This window comes from Eretmochelys imbricata, chromosome 15, assembly GCF_965152235.1.
Source record: "Eretmochelys imbricata isolate rEreImb1 chromosome 15, rEreImb1.hap1, whole genome shotgun sequence".
NCBI lineage: Eukaryota > Metazoa > Chordata > Testudines > Cheloniidae > Eretmochelys > Eretmochelys imbricata.
In genome coordinates, this window is record NC_135586.1 from 21,337,455 (window position 1) to 21,357,723 (window position 20,269).

Here is a 20,269-nt window from a genome sequence, read left to right on the forward strand (position 1 = left end):
TATTAGAAACCCCAGTAAGTCTGTACACATGATTGGAAAAACACTTAGATGTGATAGCTGCACTGCCAATCCCAAGCATTCAAAACTTACAAGTCAGGCCCCCAAAAGTCTTGGGACTGGCTAAAAAAAAATATGGAATTCTTTAAAAATAATATATTTGGGGTTCTTTCTATTTTTCTTCTGGCCTTTGTGTTGTTGGGGCAGGAAGTCACATTTTTCAAACTTTGCTCTGCAACCAACTAACCTTACCTTTTTTTAAAAAACAAAAGCAGAGATTCTCACATAATAATGACTCCAGGAGTTGGGGTTTTAAGAAAAATAGCAATTATCATGAGGTTTGTGATAAAATCATGACAGTAAGCAATGCTGTGATAAGCTGTTTTTTTCATTCTGTTCCCCCTATTACATTTTATGAAGATATCCTGTGTTACCATTACCCTCCAGGTCTCCCAAGTCAGATAGTCTTGTCTGGTTTTTGTCAGTTGAGAGCCATGTCTTTGTTTTAGTCTTATATTGCACAGAGCACCCTGGCGGTGCTTAACAAGTAATAAACTGGTGGGTACCTTGTATAAGTTAAAGAAACACCCAGTTACTACCAGTCTGAGTCTTCCAAACTTATATCACTTGCGACATAAACAACAGAATCTAGGGCTCCAAAGGAAAGAGATTAGTATATTAATGACACCTGGTCAATGGCAAATAATGATGTATTTACTACATTCAGTCAGTTCATCTGCTGCTGAAATTGCTGCTGTAAGGGATTTTGTTCCTTTGGAGCCTCAGTTTAAGTTATTGATTTTTCTATTTCCTGTCACTATCCTCTCTGTGCTCTGCAGAAAAGTAAACCAAAAAAAAAAAGTTCCTCAAAACTTGTGATTTTTTATCGTTATCAGCCCATCCTGGCAATTTCTGGCATTCCACTTAGCTTAGGAAGCCAATGAGCCAAAACGGGTGTATTCATTCCTTGAATAGATTTAGTGGCATGGTGCTGGAACTAGGGGTGCTGCTGCACCTACTGGCTTGAAGTGGTTTCTATTATATGTATAGGGTTAACAGTTTGGTTCAATGGCTCTCAGTACCCCAACTATACGAATTGTTCCAGCACCCCTGTTTCTAAGTGGTGTTTCTAAGCCTACTGATAAGTTTATGCTTCAAAATAAGACCAAAGATTAGACAAATATACTGTTATGAAAACATCCTCTCCAGAAGGGTCCTCCAAACTCATGACAGTTCCCCCTATTTTTCTTGCTTTAAAATCTCCCCTCCCGTAGAACTTTGTGTCTCTCACAGTCATTCCCTTGCAGCTGAAGAAGACTGACGGGTCCTCCTTCAGAGCTGATCAAAACCTGTCCTTAATTAATCAAAGATGTTGAGCTTTGCAAAGAGATTAGATATTCCTTTCCATTCTCTAGGGTTTATCAGTCATACTGCCTCTGCATCAATCCCAGCCCCTGCTGGGACAGAGAGCAAGAAACTTAGACAAGGAACAAAAACCAGGGCAATCCAGAGCATACCTACTGTGCTGACTTAATATCCTTTCATCTTTGTATTCATTTATCCCTTGCTTCATTCTATTAAGTATTACAGCCATAAACTGGTACCTGTAGGAACAACTTTACTGAGCTAATTTATTAGACTTCTGTAAATGCTGTATGGCTGCTACGTAAGTATCCACTCTATTGCAGAGCAATAGCTAATTAAAATATAAAACAGTTTTGCAAAATACCACTCAACCCAAGTGAATGAGATTACCTTTCTCTATCGTTACTGTGAAGTGGGATTGTAGGTTTTATACGTGGGCCGGTAAATTTTTGTTTTCATTAAACAATGTTAGAAGGCTGATATGTATTTTAATGAAAATGCACTGTTTTTTATAATACCTATAGGCACCAATCATGGATCAGGTCTCTCTCATGTTAGGCACTGTACACACATAAACATATATCAAAAAAGACAGGCTTTTCCCAAACAAGTTTACTGTCTCTGCATATTGTAGCCTCTTTTTGACCTGAGTGGCTAGCCAAAGTTCAGGGCCCTAGGAATGTTCAAGTGAGAAGGAAACATTGGGGGATAGTCAGGTATTTTCTTTGATACAGTCATATCTATTCACAAGAAATACATTAATTCCTGTTTTTTTAAACAGTGGAGGAGCCAAGAAAAAAGGGAGCAGTTTTATAGCTTACAGCCTCAAGCCTCTTTAGCCCACAGCAGACCTAAAAGCTCTTTCTTTTTCCAGTCATAGGGTACCGCTTGGCTTTTGTGCATCTTCAGCAAAAGCTCCCACAGTCCAAACTCCCAGGTGGGCTCAGCACCCACTTTTGTCACAGTCTGGGAGGCTTCTCATTGACTCATCCTGACAGTTTTGTTAATTGAAAGGTAATGTTCACACACAGCCTCAAAGAGATTTGTGATGGATATAGTCACCAGTACCTCTCAGCATAATAGTATGTAGCACTGAACACTTAGAAAACAGATTAACCCACATAACTAGAAGCAAATAACAAAACAGGCATATTTTAGAGTAGCAGCCGTGTTAGTCTGTATTCACAAAAAGAAAAGGAGTACTTATGAAAACAGACATAGGAAAATATATGGCCTTGGGGATGAATGAAAGCTTGAACTGTAGCACAGAAGTATTTGCCTACAGTAATAGCATTATTCATCCTTTAAGAGTTCTTACACATCCACACCATTTATAGAAACAATGCTTGATCTGGAAAGTAAAAGCGTTTATCAGCTACAAGAAACTGCGGGGAACTACTCACTTTTGCAAGGCTTCCTTAGCTCGTGGGAAATTTTGGGACAGCTTCTCAGCTGGGGTAAATCTGCAAAGTTCTAATGAAGTCAGTCGACCAGTGCCAATCCAAATCAGCTGAGTAAGTAGCCCAACTACATTTCAGCGTTACAGTGTATCTCTTCTCCTCAAGTTTTTACACTGTGATCTTCAGTGTAGTATCTAAGTGCTTTCCAACAATGCACGGAAGCAACATGACTAGCTCCTGTCATGGGTGGCTTAGGCAGCTTTTGCCTTCTGTTGGGGAGATGATCTGACCTTATTATTAAGATGTTAATTTTTTCCCTAAAGCAGCAACATTCCCATTGATGGTATCAATCCGCTGGGCAGAGTTCTCCCTCCCCCTAATGTTTCACCCACTCGTCTAATCTGTGTAGTTTTTCCTTGGGCTGTCACTCTTCCTTCAGTTTGTTTTGATGTCTAAGGTCAGGTTCTTATTAAGCATAATTGTTACTAATTTGTTTTGCTACTGAGTGGTGTGTTAATCATTAGCAGCTGGGTGGCAGCCACAACTTGCAGCAGATAAAAGGATATTTTATTCTATGTCCCTAATTTACTTTTTTCATATTAATTCATACAGGACTTTTAGGCTGGATGCCCTTCTTGTAAACCAAGCTGTGTTTCTCTGTATCCCTTCTCACAATCTCACCCCTCTTAATGCCAGAGCTGCCTATTCCAAAGTCCCTGCCAAAGGGAACACTCTCCTGTGTCTCTCTGCCTTCTTGACTCTCTGGGCTGAATTCAGCCTGGACCAGAGAGAGAGAGGAAGCTGCCCGTCCTCTCCTGCCCCAGCGGATACCAGGTAGCGATTGGGCCCCCATGCTGGTTAGAGCTTCCCTAAATTTGCACTCTGGCTGTCATGGCATCTATGGGCCTCATTGCAACTGCAAAGTGAGGGAACACCTCAGCTACACCTTCTCCCACCCCCAATAAATTCTCTGTGTGATAGTCTTCTGCATGTAGGCTATGATGCCCCCTGTGCTTGATATATTCTCTGGGCCCCTTTCTGGCTACTTTGTCTCAACATAGCTGGAGTGACTGGACACTGTGCGAGGGTGACTTCCCCCTCTATCTTATTTCAGATCTCTAAAGATGTAACTTTTCTCCTTTGCATAAATCTCTTAGCAGTGGGAGAGAATAGTTAATATTTAAGACCCCAATCCTGCAAGGTCACTGGCACCTGTGCTGAGTCTTGACTGCAAGATTAAGTCTTAACTCGGATATTATAGGAGATTGTATTGAATTAAACTTGATGAGTACATCGTGGATAATTCTTTTATGCACCAACATTAGTGAGTCAGCAGGTTCTTTAGTGGGTTTATTAGCTCACCACATTTATTTGAATTAGTATCATTTATCAAGATATTTGATGGGTTCCATTTACTGACCTACATTTTTTTACTCTACGTCTGCAGCATGACGGGAAAACATGACTTAGTATAAGGTGCCAATAACTCAACCATGCTTTGTCAGCAGCAGTGGGATGGCAGAACAGTAATTCTCTAAGTTGTTCTATTTTGCCATCTGGGTGGATTTAATTTAAGATGAACAAGTAACTAGGAAAAAATACCATTATATTTAGCTTATTTTCCAAGAATAGAAATATTGCATAAAGAATATGATACTGTTCTTCCGCCCAGTTTAAACTCCCATATCTAGTTCACCTCACTGGTCCTGGCAGCTAACACTTGTGGAGCTGCTCTTCTCTACTGAATAACTTGTGAAAGTGTATTGCAGTCATTTGCTATTGTTAATCAACCTAAAAGCATCCATATAATTTTTTCCCTCAGAAACGTATGTTTGTGCAACCTGGAAAGCATTTGACCACTTAATACAATTTCATTTGATCGGAGCAACCCAGCTACAGCAGTTGCATGGATGTCATGCCCCATCGTGTGGTTAAAAGTGGTACCACAGTCGCATTCATTGTTTTTTATTAGCTTAACTTTCATGGGAAGAAGAGGGAAAATGCAGGCCTGGAGTTGCCCCTCCCTTCTCACAGATGATGCCTGCTCCTCTCTTCCAAGCCATGTGTAGGGTAGAAAGGCCTCAACGCTGATTCTGGATGTCCAAGATTAATTATTTTGGTTGTACCAACTTTGCAAACCCCATCTGATATCTAAAACTCACGCTGTGTTCTTTTGGTTCATGCATCATCATCCAATAAAAAACTTCCACCAAGTTCTCTTCCTTCTGTACTTTCACTCTGAACAAGAAATATTGCTTCTCTCCAGCCTTGTTACTTACCTAAGCTGAGAAATGAGGAAATTGGCAGAGTTACTTTCCACTTTTGTTGAAATTATTAGTGTTCTAAAGAGGAAGGGAAGCTGCTGGAGACATCTGGCAAATACAGAGATAGAACAGAAAGATAAAATGGAGAGAAAAGAAAGGCAGTAGGGCTAGTTCATGTACTATAGATCTTGCAAAGGACATCATGCCCTGTGTGGCTGCTTGCTTTGCGTGTGTTTAAGCCAAATTCCTTGTCCTTTTATTTTGCTCCAAACTTTGGGCAGAGGAGTCAGAATAGGTGTTATACAGGAAGAGCCAGGCAGCACTGAAGGAATATGAGTAGTGTTCTCATCATCTGGATTATGAAGGAAGGCACACCCTTAAAGATTTCTTCTTAAAAGTTATTTGCTTCAATTAGAGTGCCCTTTAAAACTCATGAATCCCAAGAGCTTCATGTCTATGATCTCCTCCTTCTCTAAACAATTATTCCTGCAAACTAATCAGATCTTCATTCTAGCTACCCTCTGTCTATGCCAGAAGGAATACAGCATATTAATATACATGCAAGCAAAGCAGACTCAGAAACCCTGACATTTGTGTTTATTATATTTGTGTTATTTCCAACCACAAGAGTTAAAAAGCTGAGATTCCCAGGTAATCACAAGGTTCCAAGGGCTGTGGCTTAAAGAAAAACACCAGATATTCCAAGACGCATGATACAATCTCTAGAGCTGGCAACCCTTTTTTGTGGTTTGCTATTATCTTCGACTACCCGCCTTCTCCGTGTTTCAGACGGGCAGCTGATTTTTTGAAGAATGTATTTATCAACAATTGTTCATCTTAGGTATTTCTATAGTACCAGTTGCCTTGGCATTTAATGCTGGTGACAATAAAGTTGCTATCATCATCAAAACCTACATTTATATATTTATTGTCATCCCAAAGGATTCCAAAACATTGTACAAATTATGAACAAGTGCTTTGCTCAACACTGAAATATAGCTTTTTAACAGTGCATGCCAATGTTACCTTACCTAACATTTTAGGGAAGGACATAAAGAATACTGCTGGGACAATATTAGGTAGGTATAATGTATTGACCCAAGTTGGAATTTGGTTAAGACATTAATTAATGTACCTACTCAAGATAGATGCCATGGGAATTTGATGTCCGCATCTGATCTGGACTTTTATGCCTCATTAAAAAGATAGGACCCCCGCTCTATAATGGACCAATGGATCAGTACTTACATGAAGTGTCTTTCCAACCTTACTAATCCACTGACATTACTCCCAGCACCTACCATGTTTTGTTGGAGATCTCTCCTTCATCCTCTCCGACCCTACCCAACTTGTGAGATCGGACAGAATCCCATTACAGTGTGATAGAACTGTAGGACATAGTTATAGACTGAATTCTTTTCCCCATTGTATCTGTTTAATATGTTGGATAAAAAATATAGACGGAACAAAGTCATTTCTCTCAAATGACTGCTTTTCTATAATTTTTCTGTGTTTTTACATTTACGCACTGTTAAAATATGCTATTATTTTCTGTATTTTTTTCATTAGTGATCTCTTTTGTTACAAAAGTAATCATTTGTTTTTCTTTTATTTTTTTAAGTAATTCATATCACCCTTTTTCTGGTCCATTAAGGCCCCTTTGCACCAAATAAGCGGTACAAATTGGCCTTAATCAACTGCTGACAGATAGTAGAGAATTCCCATTGCGCAGGAAACTTTCCAATGGTGGAAGCTGGAAATTCAGCTCCATCATTTCCTGCACCAGCCTTCTCCCCACCTCTGGTATAACAGCAAGGAGATGATATGGGGAGCAGGTTGGGGAGGCCACAATTCTATTAGCTAGGATATTATATTTATGGGTGATTTAAACCCTCAGGTTTTAGGGCATAAGACAACCACTTGCTGCCAGGAATTAGGAATAAATTTCCCCGATGGCTAGGTTATTTCATAATTGCCTGCTGTTGTGTGTTAAACCCTTCCTTTGAAGCACCTGGAGCTGGGGGCTGTCAGAGTTAGAATACTGAACTACTCAAACACAGGACTGATCTGGTATAACAATTCTTATGTTTCCATCAATTTCTCCCAACTTGATTCATCATTCTTTGGTTGAGCGCATAATAAAAAACCTCCTGGAGTTTCCACCATGCACAATGCAAGATCAATTTCCAATTTTTAGATGTTCAAATATATCACATTTTGTCAGGAAAATCTGCTGCAATTTAATGTTCTTGAGAACAAACAATTTTTAGCCTCAGTGAAATAGAACTGTAAACTACTGCACATGGGGTCGACCTGGAGAAGCCAAAACAAAGAAGAAACACAGGATTTAACCTTCTGCAAGATCCTATCATTTGTGAAACTAGTTGTGCCAAACCCCACTGTGCAGGCTGTTTTTTCATGATCCAGCCTACCATGCCTTAATCAGTCAAATGGAAGCCAAGAGAAAATAATCAGGGCTAGTTAGTTTCCATTGGCAAGCTGTTGTATGGATAAACAGCTTAATGTACAAGAAAACACTAATTGTAGAATCATAGAAGTGTAGGACTGGAAGAGACCTCAATAGGTCATCTAGTCAGTCCCCTGCACTCAAAGCAGAACTAAATAATAACTAGATCATTCCTGACAGGTGTCTAACCTATTCCTAAAAACCTTCAATGACGGAGATTCCACAGCCTCCCTAGGCAATTTGTTTCAGTGCTTAACTACCTGACAGTTAGGAAACAGAGTAGCAGCCGCAATCTGTTGCTGCAATTTAAACCCATTGCTTCTTGTCCTATCCTCAGAGGTTAAGGATAACAATTTTTCACCCACCTTATTGTAACAATATGTTTTTTTTTATGTACTTGAAAAATGTTATCATGTCCCCAGAGACAGATTATGGGTTTGTGGGGGCTCTGGGCCAGAGCAAGTGGGGGCAGTTGTCCCCTTCCCATCCCTCCCATCCCTGGCACTCCTGCCGGGGAAATAGGGTCAGGGCATGGGGGCTTGCCCCACCCCACCTGTGCAGCGCTCCTGCCAGGGAGCAGGGTTGGGGTGCAGGGGCTGGCCCTGACCCACCCGCCTGGCACTCCTGCCAGGGAGCAGGGTCAGGGCACAGGTGCTTTCCTCACTCCCCAGCAGGAGCGCTGGGCGGGTGAGTGGAGCCGGGCGGGACACCAGGGGTGCCCATTTTTCCAGGGCCCCCCAATTGGCCAGGGCTCCTGAGCGCAGGCCCCATTGGTCCAGTGGCTAATTCGCCACTGTGTGTCCCCCATCAGTCTTCTCTTCTCCAGACTAAACAAATCCAATTTTTTCAGTCTTTCCTCACAGGTCATGTGTTACAGACCTTTAATAATTTGTGTTGCTCTCCCCTGGGCTTTCTCCAATTTGTCCACATCTTTCCTGAAAAGTGGCATCCAGAGCAGGACACAATACTTCAGTTGAGGCCTTGGCAACACAGAGTGGAAGAAATACTTCTCTTGTCTTTCTTACAACATTCCTGCTGATACATCCCAGAATGATGTTTGGGTTTTTTTGCAATAGTATTACACTGTTGACTCATATTTAGCTTATGATCCATTATAACCCCCAGATCCCTTCCTGCAGTACAGTAACTCCTCATTTAAAGTCATCCCAGTTAACATTGTTTTGTTGCTGATCAATTAGGGAACATGCTCGTTTAAAGTTGCGCAATGCTCCCTTATAACATTGGGCAGCCACCTGCTTTGTCCACTGCTTGCAGGAAGAACAGCCCGTTGCAGCTAGCTGGTGGGGGGCTTGAAACCAGGGTGGATTGGCAGCCCCTCTTTCAGCTACCTGCTCCCCTAAGTACCCTGTGGGCAGCCGCCCAGCAGGCTATCAATTGCGGGCAGTTCAGCTGTCCCTCCCCGACCTGCCCTGTGCTGCTCCTGCCCTCTGCCTTGGAACTGCTCCCTGCAGCCTCCTGCTTGCTGTGCTGGGGGGGGGGGGGCGCTAAAGTCAGGGTGTCCCCGTCCCCCCTGACCCCCACTTACCCCTTCTCCATATAGAGCAGGGTGGGGACATGACAGGGCTCAGGACGGAGGGAGCTTGATGGCCGCAGCTGCTGTCTCAAGTTGCTGGTCTACTTAAAAAGGCAATGTACTTAGAGTGGGGTCAGCGTACTTAAATGGCAATGCATCTATCTCTCTCTCCCCCACACACAGGGTGTGTGTCTCAGTCTGCCATGCTGTCTCCCCTCCCTCCATTTGTGCTGCCTTGTAGAGTGTGAGGCTACATTAACAACATGTTAACCCTTGAGGGCTCAGCCAAATGCTAGTTCATCACTAAGCAGGAAGGTATTCCCTGGGAAGTATCCCATCCTCTTACTCCACCACCTCAACCAAGCTTCACAATCATCATTGCTGTCTACAGTATTAAATTGTTTAAAATTTATAAATTATACTGTGTGTGTATACACACACACACACAGAGGTTTTTGTCTGGTGAAAAAAATTTCCCTGGAACCTAACCCCACCTATTTACATTAAGTCCTATGGGGAAATGGGATTCGCTTAACATCGTTTTGCTTAAAGTTGCATTTTTCAGGAACATAACTACAAAGTTAAGTGAGGAGTTACTTTACTCCTTCCTAGGCAGTCATTTTCCATTTTGTTGTGTGCAACTGATTGCTCCTTCCTAAGTGAAGTACTTTGCATTTGTCCTTATTGAATTTCATCCTATTTACTTCAGACCATGTCTCCAGTTTGTCCAGATCATTCTGAATTTTAATCCTATCCTCCAAAGCACTTGCAACCCCTCCCAACTTGGTATCGCCCACAAACTTTGTAAGTGTACTCTCTATGCCATTACCTAAATCACTGATGAAGATATTGAACAGCACCAGACCTCGAATTGATCCCTAAAGGACCCCACTCGATATACCCTTCTCGTTTGTTTAGGAGGTCAGGCGGAACAGTATCAAAAGCCTTACTAAAGTCAAGATATACCAGATCTACCGCTTCCCCGCTATCCACAAGGCTGGTTATCCTATCAAGCCTGAAACATCAACAAAAACTATTTCTATTTCTTACAAAAGTTGGAATTGTGCAGGTACCCACTATATATAATCCTATATAGTTTCTCCATACTAAGTTATTGACACCAGACAAGAAAGAGAAACTGACTTAAATGCTATTTTAACTTTATACATCAAAAATGACCCTGGCTCAATTCTGTTCCATTGCATAAATAGGAATACCTCCACTGTTGCAATGAAGTTGAAGTTAGAGAAGAACCATGCTCAAAGCACTTGAATTTATAAAATAGTTTTAATTTAAGCATGTGTATTTTTATAAAGCAGCTGACAGTCCAAATTGTGCCCTGCCCTACAACCTCCCATTTTAGCAACAAAAGATCAAAGGTCAGAGCTTCAAAAAACATGTTTCAGCCCAAAATGGGTGAAAATAGCATACAACGCATTCCAGTGCTTGGTTATAGATTTCCTGTGGAAATGTTCAATAGCTTTCACTCTCCTTTGCCAATGGGAGTGGTAAAATGAATGCTTAGCATAGCCCAGGGCATGGCTCAGTATCATTAGCAAATTTAATAGAAAAATCTTGTACAGGATCTTTGCCTCATTTTCACGTTTTATTTTCAACAATGTCCATTAGATTTAGCATCAGAAATACTGGAGCTTCAGCACATTACCAGGCATAATATATTTGCCAATACCCCACTCTATATTTGAAAGCTAGAACAAAAATGCAGAACCTCAAGGACAAAATAAAAAAGCTTTTAAAAAATGAACATATTTGGTTCAGGTTGCAAAATGTCAAAAACTAGAAATCTCATACAGAGGCAGATTGCCAACTTAAATAAAGTTGAAATAGACAGCATATGAAGTGACCCTTCTTGTATCCCAAGTTAATATGAAAATTCAGCAGCTGTATAAGTGGAATATCAAAAAGTGAAATGTTTGGCTTTAACTGATTAAGGCATTCATTTGGAATAAGTGAAGTACTGTGTTCTAATGTATAACTCATACCACTAGGTGGAGGTATTCATAGAGTTTAAGGAACATTTTATTTTCCTGATCATTTATTAAGGGACAAGCAATATCAACATTTGAAAGAAAAAAAAAAAAAACCAAAGAAAATAAATAGAATAAAAGTATCCCTGCAACAGTTTATCACTTTAGGACAAAAGGTGCTATATATATATAGGAAGAATAGAATATTATCGGGCGGTAGCACCACAGTAGTTCAGGCTGAGATGAGTGGATTTGAATGATTTAAAGACATGGTTATACAGAGTGTGTTGAATGATCAGGAAATGCTCTACCTAATTTTCTCTTATATGTTTGCATACATTCAAGTAATGCTATCAGCTGGAAGCTCTAAAACATAACTCAGTTAAGCCCTTTAACAACATATACAAGCTGCCATCATAAGACTGTTAAAACTTTCACCATGCTTTTAAATTTAGCAAGACAAGGGGCCTCTAACACAAACTAATCCTGAAACATTAGCAAAAACAAATCTTATTTCTTACAAATCACAATAGGGTATATGAAAAAAATCTGACAAAAGTTGTAATTGTGCAGGTACCCACTAAGACTATATTGGCCTCATTGACACAGGATCAGATCAGGTCCCTAGTCTAACCGACCCTGGAAATGCTGTGGACAGAGCATGAACTCAGCCCTATAAACATGGAATAACTTTGCTATTCTACAGCACCATCCTCCAGTCACCTGAAAAACCTGCAATAAGACTTCAAGAAAGATTTCAGCCTACTTTACTAGGCCAAATGATATTGCAGTGAAAAGGTCCAGGAAGACTAATAGATTTGAGAGAGATGAATGGGAAGGTCACTAGAGGTCAAACTCCAGCAACTGAAAGATCCAGTGTATGGCATTTTAGAAAAATCATTATTTCATGACGTTCTGTTTGAGCTTTGGATAGCTTACATTTAAAGTATGTGCACATCAGACAAAACTATAATGTAGCTCGGAGTAGGCAACCTATGGCACGCGTGCTGATTTTCAGTGGCACTGCCCAGGTCCTGGCCAGCGGTCCAGGGGCTCTGCATTTTAATTTTAAACATTTTTAAAACTTTATTTACTTTACATACAATAGTTTAGTTATATATTATGGACTTAGAGAGACCTTCTAAAAAAGTTAAAATGTAGTACTGGCACACGAAACCTTAAATTAGAGTGAATAAATGAAGACTCGGCACACCACTTCTGAAAGGTTGCTGACCCCTGATGTAGCTATACTCCACTACTTTGCAGAAGCCACAATACATGCAAAACAAAGAAGTCACGGCTACTAGGGATTCTCCTGCTAAAACAATTAAGGGGTAAAAGTGGTGACAAGAAACCACTTTGGTGGAGGAGGGGAAGAGTGGCAGAAAGGGCAGGCACCTAGGGCCAACTTGAAAACTAACTAGTACATAAAGTTAGTTGTATGTACTGATGGAACAAGACATGAAGACTGAAATTCATCATTTCCAGCAAGGAACTAGTGAACTTTAAAAGCAAAAATCTATGTTGTAGAACCCAATAGGTGAGTTTAAACCTGGCAGCATTAGTGAATAGTGTTCATTTAGGGCAATGGTCCCCAAACTTTTTATGTTGTGTCCCCACTTAGCCATAATGTAACCTGTCCACACTCCATGAGCCAGAGCTGCAGCTGAGGCCACAGCCATGAGAAGGGCTAGGGTTAAGGTCAAACCCAGGGCCTCAGCTGGGGCCCGAGCCAGGGGCAGTGGCTTAGGTCCAGCTATGCCCCCCCTAAATGTTCCTCCATACCTCACCCCAGCTTGGAGACCACTGATTTAGGGGGTGTGATTGCCACTTCAAGGCAAAATATGCATTAATTCTGATTGAACTAGCATGCTAAATGCAGTTTAGCCACAGTAGTGCAAGGGGCTAGTTGTCTGAAGTGCAGGGGTAGGGTCTCGGACAGCCACATTCCATGTAACTAGCCCATCCCACTGCTCATGCTGCTGTGACCACTTATGTTTAGTGTGCAATTCTAGCACTTTTTCTTCAAATTAGGAATCAAATCACAGCCCTACCTCAAACTGTAGCCATAGCCTAAACCTTAGTGGCAGAATACATGAGGCAGAAGCCTATGTTCAGGGGCTGTTTGATTCAAGCAGACTTTGCTATTGAAAAGACCAGTCCAGCTGAAGCTTTAGAAGAGAACCTGGGTATCTTGACTGCAGATAAAATTAAATACAGAACGATAAGGTTACCATTAATCCTGCCTGTGAAGGACCTTTTCAGCTCCTCCCCTTAAGCCATAACTATTTGTAAACTAGTTTCCAAAGTGAATCTAGACCATTAGAAATCTGACTAATCATGTCTCAATGTTTTTGGAAGGAAATGTGACAATGACAGTCCACTTGTTGCTGGTAACAAGGGTGCTTTAGGTTGTTGGTATTATCCAAGTTTAAAAAACATTGTCAGTAATAACTATGTACATAAACATGCAAGTTGAGGAATAAATGAAATGCTCCACTTTATTAAGAAACCAAAAATACAAAACTGATGGATTCATGTACTTAATTGAACACTACTGAAAATTATTTCCCTTAAAAACTTCCATTTTGGTGTGTATAAGTGCCAGTAAGTTTAGTGTTAAAGTTGACATTTTCCACTATCTGTGCTGCAATAAGCTATTTTCAAATTTAGAACTTGGTGTGGTTTGGTAAAGATTTATGTAGTTCAGTCAAGCATGGAATTTGACTCAAGTTTTAACTAATTGTAACTTCAGTGGAAAGTGAGTTACAATGCTTAGCAAAGAGCCCATTTCACTGTATGCACTGAGGAACACTCAGCCTTAACTATAGCAGAACACTAGCTCTGCTATAATTTGTACATCACTTAATATAAACAGGTATATTGATGACTAGTTTCTGGTTGCTATAGTATGGAGCCCTCTGAATTTCAAAGTTCATTTTAATAGATCAATCTTCAGTTCTGATTTGCAATTGTTTAGTTTTTTTTTTTTTTTTAAAGGCAGCATGGAGGTTGAGCTTGGTACTGTATTCCTAGAAAAAGAATCTCTGCAAGCAGTATCTGTATTTCAAATCCAGCTATTAGGAACAGGTTTAGACTTGCATTTTACACTTGTTTCAATCCATTTACACTTGCCAATCCTTCAGGGACTGTCTACATGGTAAGGTAATGTGCACAAGGGGGTGGTGATTTTAAAAAGCATATTAACACATGCAGTAGTTGGCCCATGTCAGCCATACTTGTACACATTTCAAGTTCCCTGTTGCGTACACCAGGGAACTTTTAGTGTGCACAAGCATGGTCTATGCAGACTAATCCCCCCCAAGCACACATTACTTTAACCTGTAGACAAGCCCTCAGATGTTCACTGCTTTTGTTTTCCCTAGTTAAGTTACACTTCAGGTTTTAAAAGTCAGTGTTTAAATCAGACAGGCTTCGAGCAGCTTGTAAGAGCTTACTAGATTACTTTTTAATTTACTACTTGTTGTATACGTATTCCAAGTGTGAAAAATCAAATTAACATTCAATACTATATTAGCATCTATTCAAGGATAGGAGACATTTAAATTACTCCTAGCAATGCATGAAAGTTCACTTGTTTAGATATTTGAAATACAACTTTATTATGATCTAAACAAAAAAGGAATGGGAATGACAGTAACAAACAAGATTTACCACTGAATACTGTGATGTGACTGCAGCAGTCTTAGTTAGATTTGAAACTCAAGGGGGAAGTAATTGCAGTCCAAAAAAACAGCTAGATATGCAGGTCCAAAATATGAAGGAATTTTTTTTTAAACTGCCACATTCACTCCGAAGCCCATTCATCTCTCAGCATCCCAAAGATTAAGCACATGTTCTGCTCAGCTAGATAATAAAGTGGCAAACACGCTGCACCACTGACATCACAGGACAGTTGCCTATAAAACTAGACTTCTGACGCTGGGCTCCAGCTTCATCCCTTACAGGTCATCATCTTCATCTGGCAGGGCAGTGGTCTGAGCAATCTGAAACAGAGAAAGTTATATTTACAACTAGTTATAGAGTTTGAACTCCTTATAGCAGTTGATTTCTCAGGCATCAGTGTTAGAGAAATGGACAAACATTTGCAACTCTGTACCATTTTGTTAGAGCAGTTACCTGTAAGTCTTGCTCATACTGTGCTGCCAATGCTGGGTCCATAACAACCTCTGGGGGTGCAAGAGCAGGCATGGCAACAAACTCCAAGTTGGGATCTCCAATTAGCTTCCTGGCAAGCCAGAGGAAGGGCTTCTCAAAGTTGTAGTTACTCTTAGCTGAGATATCATAGTACTGCAAAAGAGAACGGTCATATATACACACACAAAATATGTTAACACATCTACTGTTGGAAAGTCAGACCTTGTTATACAGCTAAGTTTGGCTCTGACCAGCATCTCAACTGCAAGGTCTTCACCTGCTTTACTCCCAGTGATTTTTGCCAAGCTAAAGTGGTTTGGCACACGATAGAAACAGGCCACTAAACAGTCCCGTAACAAAAAAAGCAAGTTAAGACATTTCAGTTGTCTATCCAGGCAACAGATTTCTGGACCTAAACCTTGATTTTTATTCTAATAAGAATCTGTTTTTATTTTTCTTAAGTGCACAAGGCTTTGTGAAGAGCTCCACCCTGAACAGGTTCACATTTGGCTGCTCTGAATTTTTATCAAATTCTAATGAATGTTACGTTACCCTTTTTACTGTGTTATCAGCTTCTTCAAATGATGAAGAGCTTTATATCAAGACTGAGGTCAGGGTCCTACATCTCAGGCAGAAGTCAATATTAGTCCTAATGAAGGGAATATAGCACCTTTAACCTCCTATCTGAGTCAATTGTTAAGATCCTCAATTCTGTTCTTATGGAAAAAAAGAAGCGATTTGATGTTTTACTGCATTTGTAGTTAACTATCATTGGTAATGAGAAATGCATAAGTGCTCAGCATTGCATTTTACCTTCAAAATAAAAGGGCTGCAATAGTACTGTTTAGGTCAATAGACGAGAATCAAAACGTAAGATTCCTGAAAACAGACAGCCATCATACCTGAAGATTCTTCTTCCTGTGGAAGACAATTGACTTTGCCTTGACTTTTCTGTCCTTAATATCCACTTTGTTGCCACACAACACTATAGGGATGTTTTCACATACTCGTACCAGATCTCTATGCCAGTTAGGTACATTCTTGTATGTAACTCTTGATGTTACATCAAACATGATGATGGCACACTGAGCTGAAAGATAATTCAAGCTTTCATATTATTTATTTATTGAAATGTATACTAGTGCTGGATGAAAGATATATGAATGGGTGGTCCTCCTGTAAGTACAACCCTCCATCCGTCCACTCTATTTCACACTTCTAATTTTCCGCCTAAGAATTCTGTCAGGATACCTCCTGCTTAATAAGCAAAAAGAATATAGGAGTTCCTCAGGCCAGCCCAGGATTATTTGCCTGCTCACATTTTAGGGTCCAATCCTACAAACACTAAGGCACCCAGTAAATTTATTCATGCAAGTAATCCTATTGAAAACCCTGGTATTATGTGGATAGGGCACACACAGAGGCTTCCCCAAGAAGTTTGATTTGCCCAAATATTTATCAAAAACATGATTCAAATAGGTGTAACCCTGTCTCAGACAACCTATTCTGGCCTTGAGCTACTTGAGAGCTTATGGTACGTATCTCAGGATGACCTTGTCTCCCACCCTAGTCCAAGGAGCTTTTCAAAGAACGAAGAGGCCAGACTTTGTCTCTCATATTTCTAAAGGCAGGTAAGAGGACAAACTCTTTAAAGATGTTCTGCAAAGAATTAAATACACTCAACTGAGTCAAATACATAAGGAATTTAGAAAAATTTAAAGGGAAAAACTCCTGTTTAATGCAGTTTCCAATTCTCTTTAAGGGGGCACTTTAAGCCTGGCAAGTGATTTCTTGATTAGTTTGTTATGCCATTTAACTTTACTGGAGAGTTCCACAGATTATTAGAAAACAATATACAGAATAGTGTGACTACTTCCTCATGCTGACATGGCTACAATTTGCTTAGGGTGGGATGCTCTTTTTTGTACAACTATTGTCATATTTCTGACCCCTCCCTGTGAAGTTATGGGGGAGTTACTGTAAATATACTGCAGTTTTACACTTACCCTGAATATAATAACCATCCCGCAGACCACCAAATTTCTCCTGACCAGCCGTGTCCCATACGTTAAATTTAATAGGGCCTCTGTTAGTGTGGAACACCAGAGGATGGACTTCAACACCCAGTGTAGCTGTAATTAAAACATTAAATTTAGAAACTGCTTATGTAATATTTGAAACTAGTACTAGAATTCTCCAAGTGTTTAAACATACCTACATACTTCTTTTCAAATTCACCAGTCAAATGACGTTTTACAAATGTTGTTTTACCAGTACCACCATCGCCAACCAAGACAAGCTGTTGAAAGATTTCAGAAAACAAATCAAGCCAACACATTTTAAAGTCTCTTTATAAAATAACTGTCACCTATTAACCACTTTTAGGTAATTTTTAATTAAAACACCAATCCGATAAATTTTCTCCATGTAGGGGGATTACATGGTTTCGTTTTTTAATTATAAGCTACCTAAATCAGTTAATGGCCAGCTTGTTATATATTTCATTCTTTGACATTACCTCAATTTCAAGTTGTCTTATGCAACACCATATAGCTTTCAATGTAAATAAGTGTTAAATTTGGTTCTATCAGTTACAGATTATTAAATCCAGATAAAAGAACATTCTAGATTTGGCCTTAGAGTGCAGGTTCTTTAAGAACATCATCTTAGAATGTTGTATAGAACCATTTCAATTTTAAAAAATTGAATCAGTTAACAAGACCCTCCTACAGTGCCTGTAATTCAAACACTACAAGTGTTGGACAAGCACATTAGAGCCACAGCATGAAGTTGACTTGCATTGTCCAAACCAAGAAATATGCAACAGTATTTGAGTTTTTAGAAAAGAAAAAACTATTTACCTTCCCTAGTGTTTAATAGGACATTAAATAATAATTTGTGTAAAATAGGAAGACAACCACAAACACCCAAGATTTATACACACTCTCTCAGACTCCTTGCTATAACACTGCACTAAACAGCAAACTACCTCAAATTAGTTTTTCCTGCCATCTGACACTTCCACACAACACAGGAAAGTAATGGGGTAAGTTAGGAGACTACCTCAGAGCAAAAAAGTGACAAAGGAACTAGGGAGAGGAAGCATTTGGAAGTACTTTTAATTCATAATCGGCTTAGATTTTATGTTGTGCACCACAACGATTTAAAAAGTTTAAACAAACTACAATTCGAATTAGGAACAACAGCTAACATGCATGGCATAATGGAAATTCACTCTAGGCCCTAGCCTGTGAAAACTTACTGTACAATGGTAAGTAAAGTAAAAACCTCCGCTTCAAACCCACGGCTGCCCTAACGCCAGCCAGGAATACATGAAGCTGCGCCAGCGAGTCAGACCTGCCCGCACAACGCCAGCTCCTTACCTTAAACTGCACTTGGGGCTCTCCTTGGGCGGCCATGCTGGGTCTGCGGGAGAAATGGCAGCATGAGAGCTCAGCCCGCCAGACAGCGCAGGGCCCGGTGCTCTGCGCTGCGCTCACCGGCCGCCTCCGGCGCAGGGGCCCGGGCTCCTCCCAGCCCGCCAACTGCCCGCGTGGTCCCGGCCCCATTCATCGGGACAGGAAGCGCCGCGCCGCATGGGGCGCGAGAACGAGCGATAATGGCGGCCGCATTTGCCCCCGCCCCCATCCTAGAGAGGGAGCCGCCTGAACCCCACTTTCGCCGGGCTCCATACGGGGGGCCTGAGCCACGGGGCCTGCAAGGCGCCCCCCGGGGAAGATGAGCTTGGACTCGCCCCCGGGGGTGCCCGCCCCAGCTCCCTCCTTCCGCGCCACCATCCCGCCGCTCACGGGAGACCATCTCGGTACCTATCAAGCGTCGGCCCGGGCTTGGGACTCCGGAGGGGCCCAACCTGCCTGCCGCTCCCCCACCCCTCCAACGGGCCTCGCGGCCTCCCAGCGCCACGATGACAGAGCAGCGCGCGCCACTTCCCCTCCCCCCCGCGGGTGCCCAGGCCGCATCAGGCTCCTGCTCTGCTCCTCCAGCCAGGCCTCTGCCGCGCCTCATCTGGCGAGCGGGCCCAGACACCCCATCGCGAAAGAAAGGAGACGGGAGCGGCCCCCAGCCAGGCCTCACCTCCCCCCCAGCCCCCTTCCTAGGCAGCGACCGGCGACTACCATCGCCCTCGCTCATCCCTCTATCCCTTCCTAAGCCCAACCCACTTCCCTCGAGCCCTACGGGGAAAGGAAGGAGGCCTGGCCCCGTTACCTTCCCGAGACGTCTCTCGGTGTCGCTCCCCTCAGTGACTAGGCGCTGGAAAGATGGCGGAAGCGCGGTTCAAATACCCGGAGTGCGACGCCGCGCGGGCACAGTGAGAGGAGGGCGTGGTCTAGCGTCACGTGATAGGAGGGGTGGACGGTGAGTTCCCTCCCTCTGACAGCGCGCGCCGCTTCCGGAGGCGTTTTTCTAACTGCCGGTGGAATGCTGGGAGACCACGCGCAAGCGCTACGTTAGCGGCACAGAGCGAAAAGAGAATCAATCGCTCTTCCGGATCTAGAGACGCGGGAATCAAGACGCTCGCGCCCCGCCCACGCGATGTGACGTAGAACGCTCGCTCTGGTCCTGGGCTCGCTCGTGGCCCGTGCTCAGAACGCGGGCGTGCGCCGTTTGCGCGCGCTGTGCAACTCCCCACCCCCCATGACTTCGTCCGCTCCACGCCCCTGCCTTATGATGAGGACACGGACACAGAGGTCTCGCAAAGCATGGGCTCTAGCAATGTGGGCATCATGGTGCTAATGGGCCCAGAAAACGAGCACAAACTGGTGTGACCGCATAGTGTTGTGGCTCTGGGATGCTTCCCAGTGGTTGAGAAACTTTCGCATGCTTAAGAGCACTTTCATGGAACTTTGTGACTTGCTTTCGCCTGACCTGAAGCGCAAGAATACCAAGATGAGAGCAGCCCTCACAGTTGAGAAGCGAGTGGTACTAGCCCTGTGGAAGCTTGCAACGCCAGGCAGCTACCGCTCAGTCAGGAATCAATTTGGAGTGGGCAAATCTAATGTGAGGGCTGCTGTGATGCAAGTAGCCAACGCAATCAAAGATCTGCTGCTATCAAGAGTAGTGAGTCTGGGAAATGT

The 20,269-nt window shown here is 42.1% G+C and overlaps 1 protein-coding gene across 2 annotated transcripts; it reads right to left on the bottom strand.

Moving 5' to 3' along the window:
- Positions 1-13,498: 13,498 nt before the first annotated feature.
- RAN (RAN, member RAS oncogene family) lies at positions 13,499-19,549 on the bottom strand. 2 transcript variants are annotated; one of them, XM_077834732.1, is made up of 7 exons: positions 19,401-19,549; positions 18,557-18,599; positions 17,388-17,472; positions 17,180-17,305; positions 16,076-16,263; positions 15,156-15,326; positions 13,499-15,022 (listed from the first exon to the last, which is right to left on the bottom strand). In XM_077834732.1, the coding sequence occupies exons 2-7, from the start codon at positions 18,590-18,592 to the stop codon at positions 14,978-14,980; spliced, it is 651 nt and encodes a 216-aa protein (XP_077690858.1). In that variant the 5' UTR covers positions 18,593-18,599; positions 19,401-19,549; the 3' UTR covers positions 13,499-14,977. The 2 variants fall into 2 exon arrangements, with proteins under 2 accessions (XP_077690858.1, XP_077690857.1); XM_077834731.1 differs by lacking the exons at positions 18,557-18,599; positions 19,401-19,549 and having other exon boundaries at positions 17,388-17,526.
- Positions 19,550-20,269: the final 720 nt, after the last annotated feature.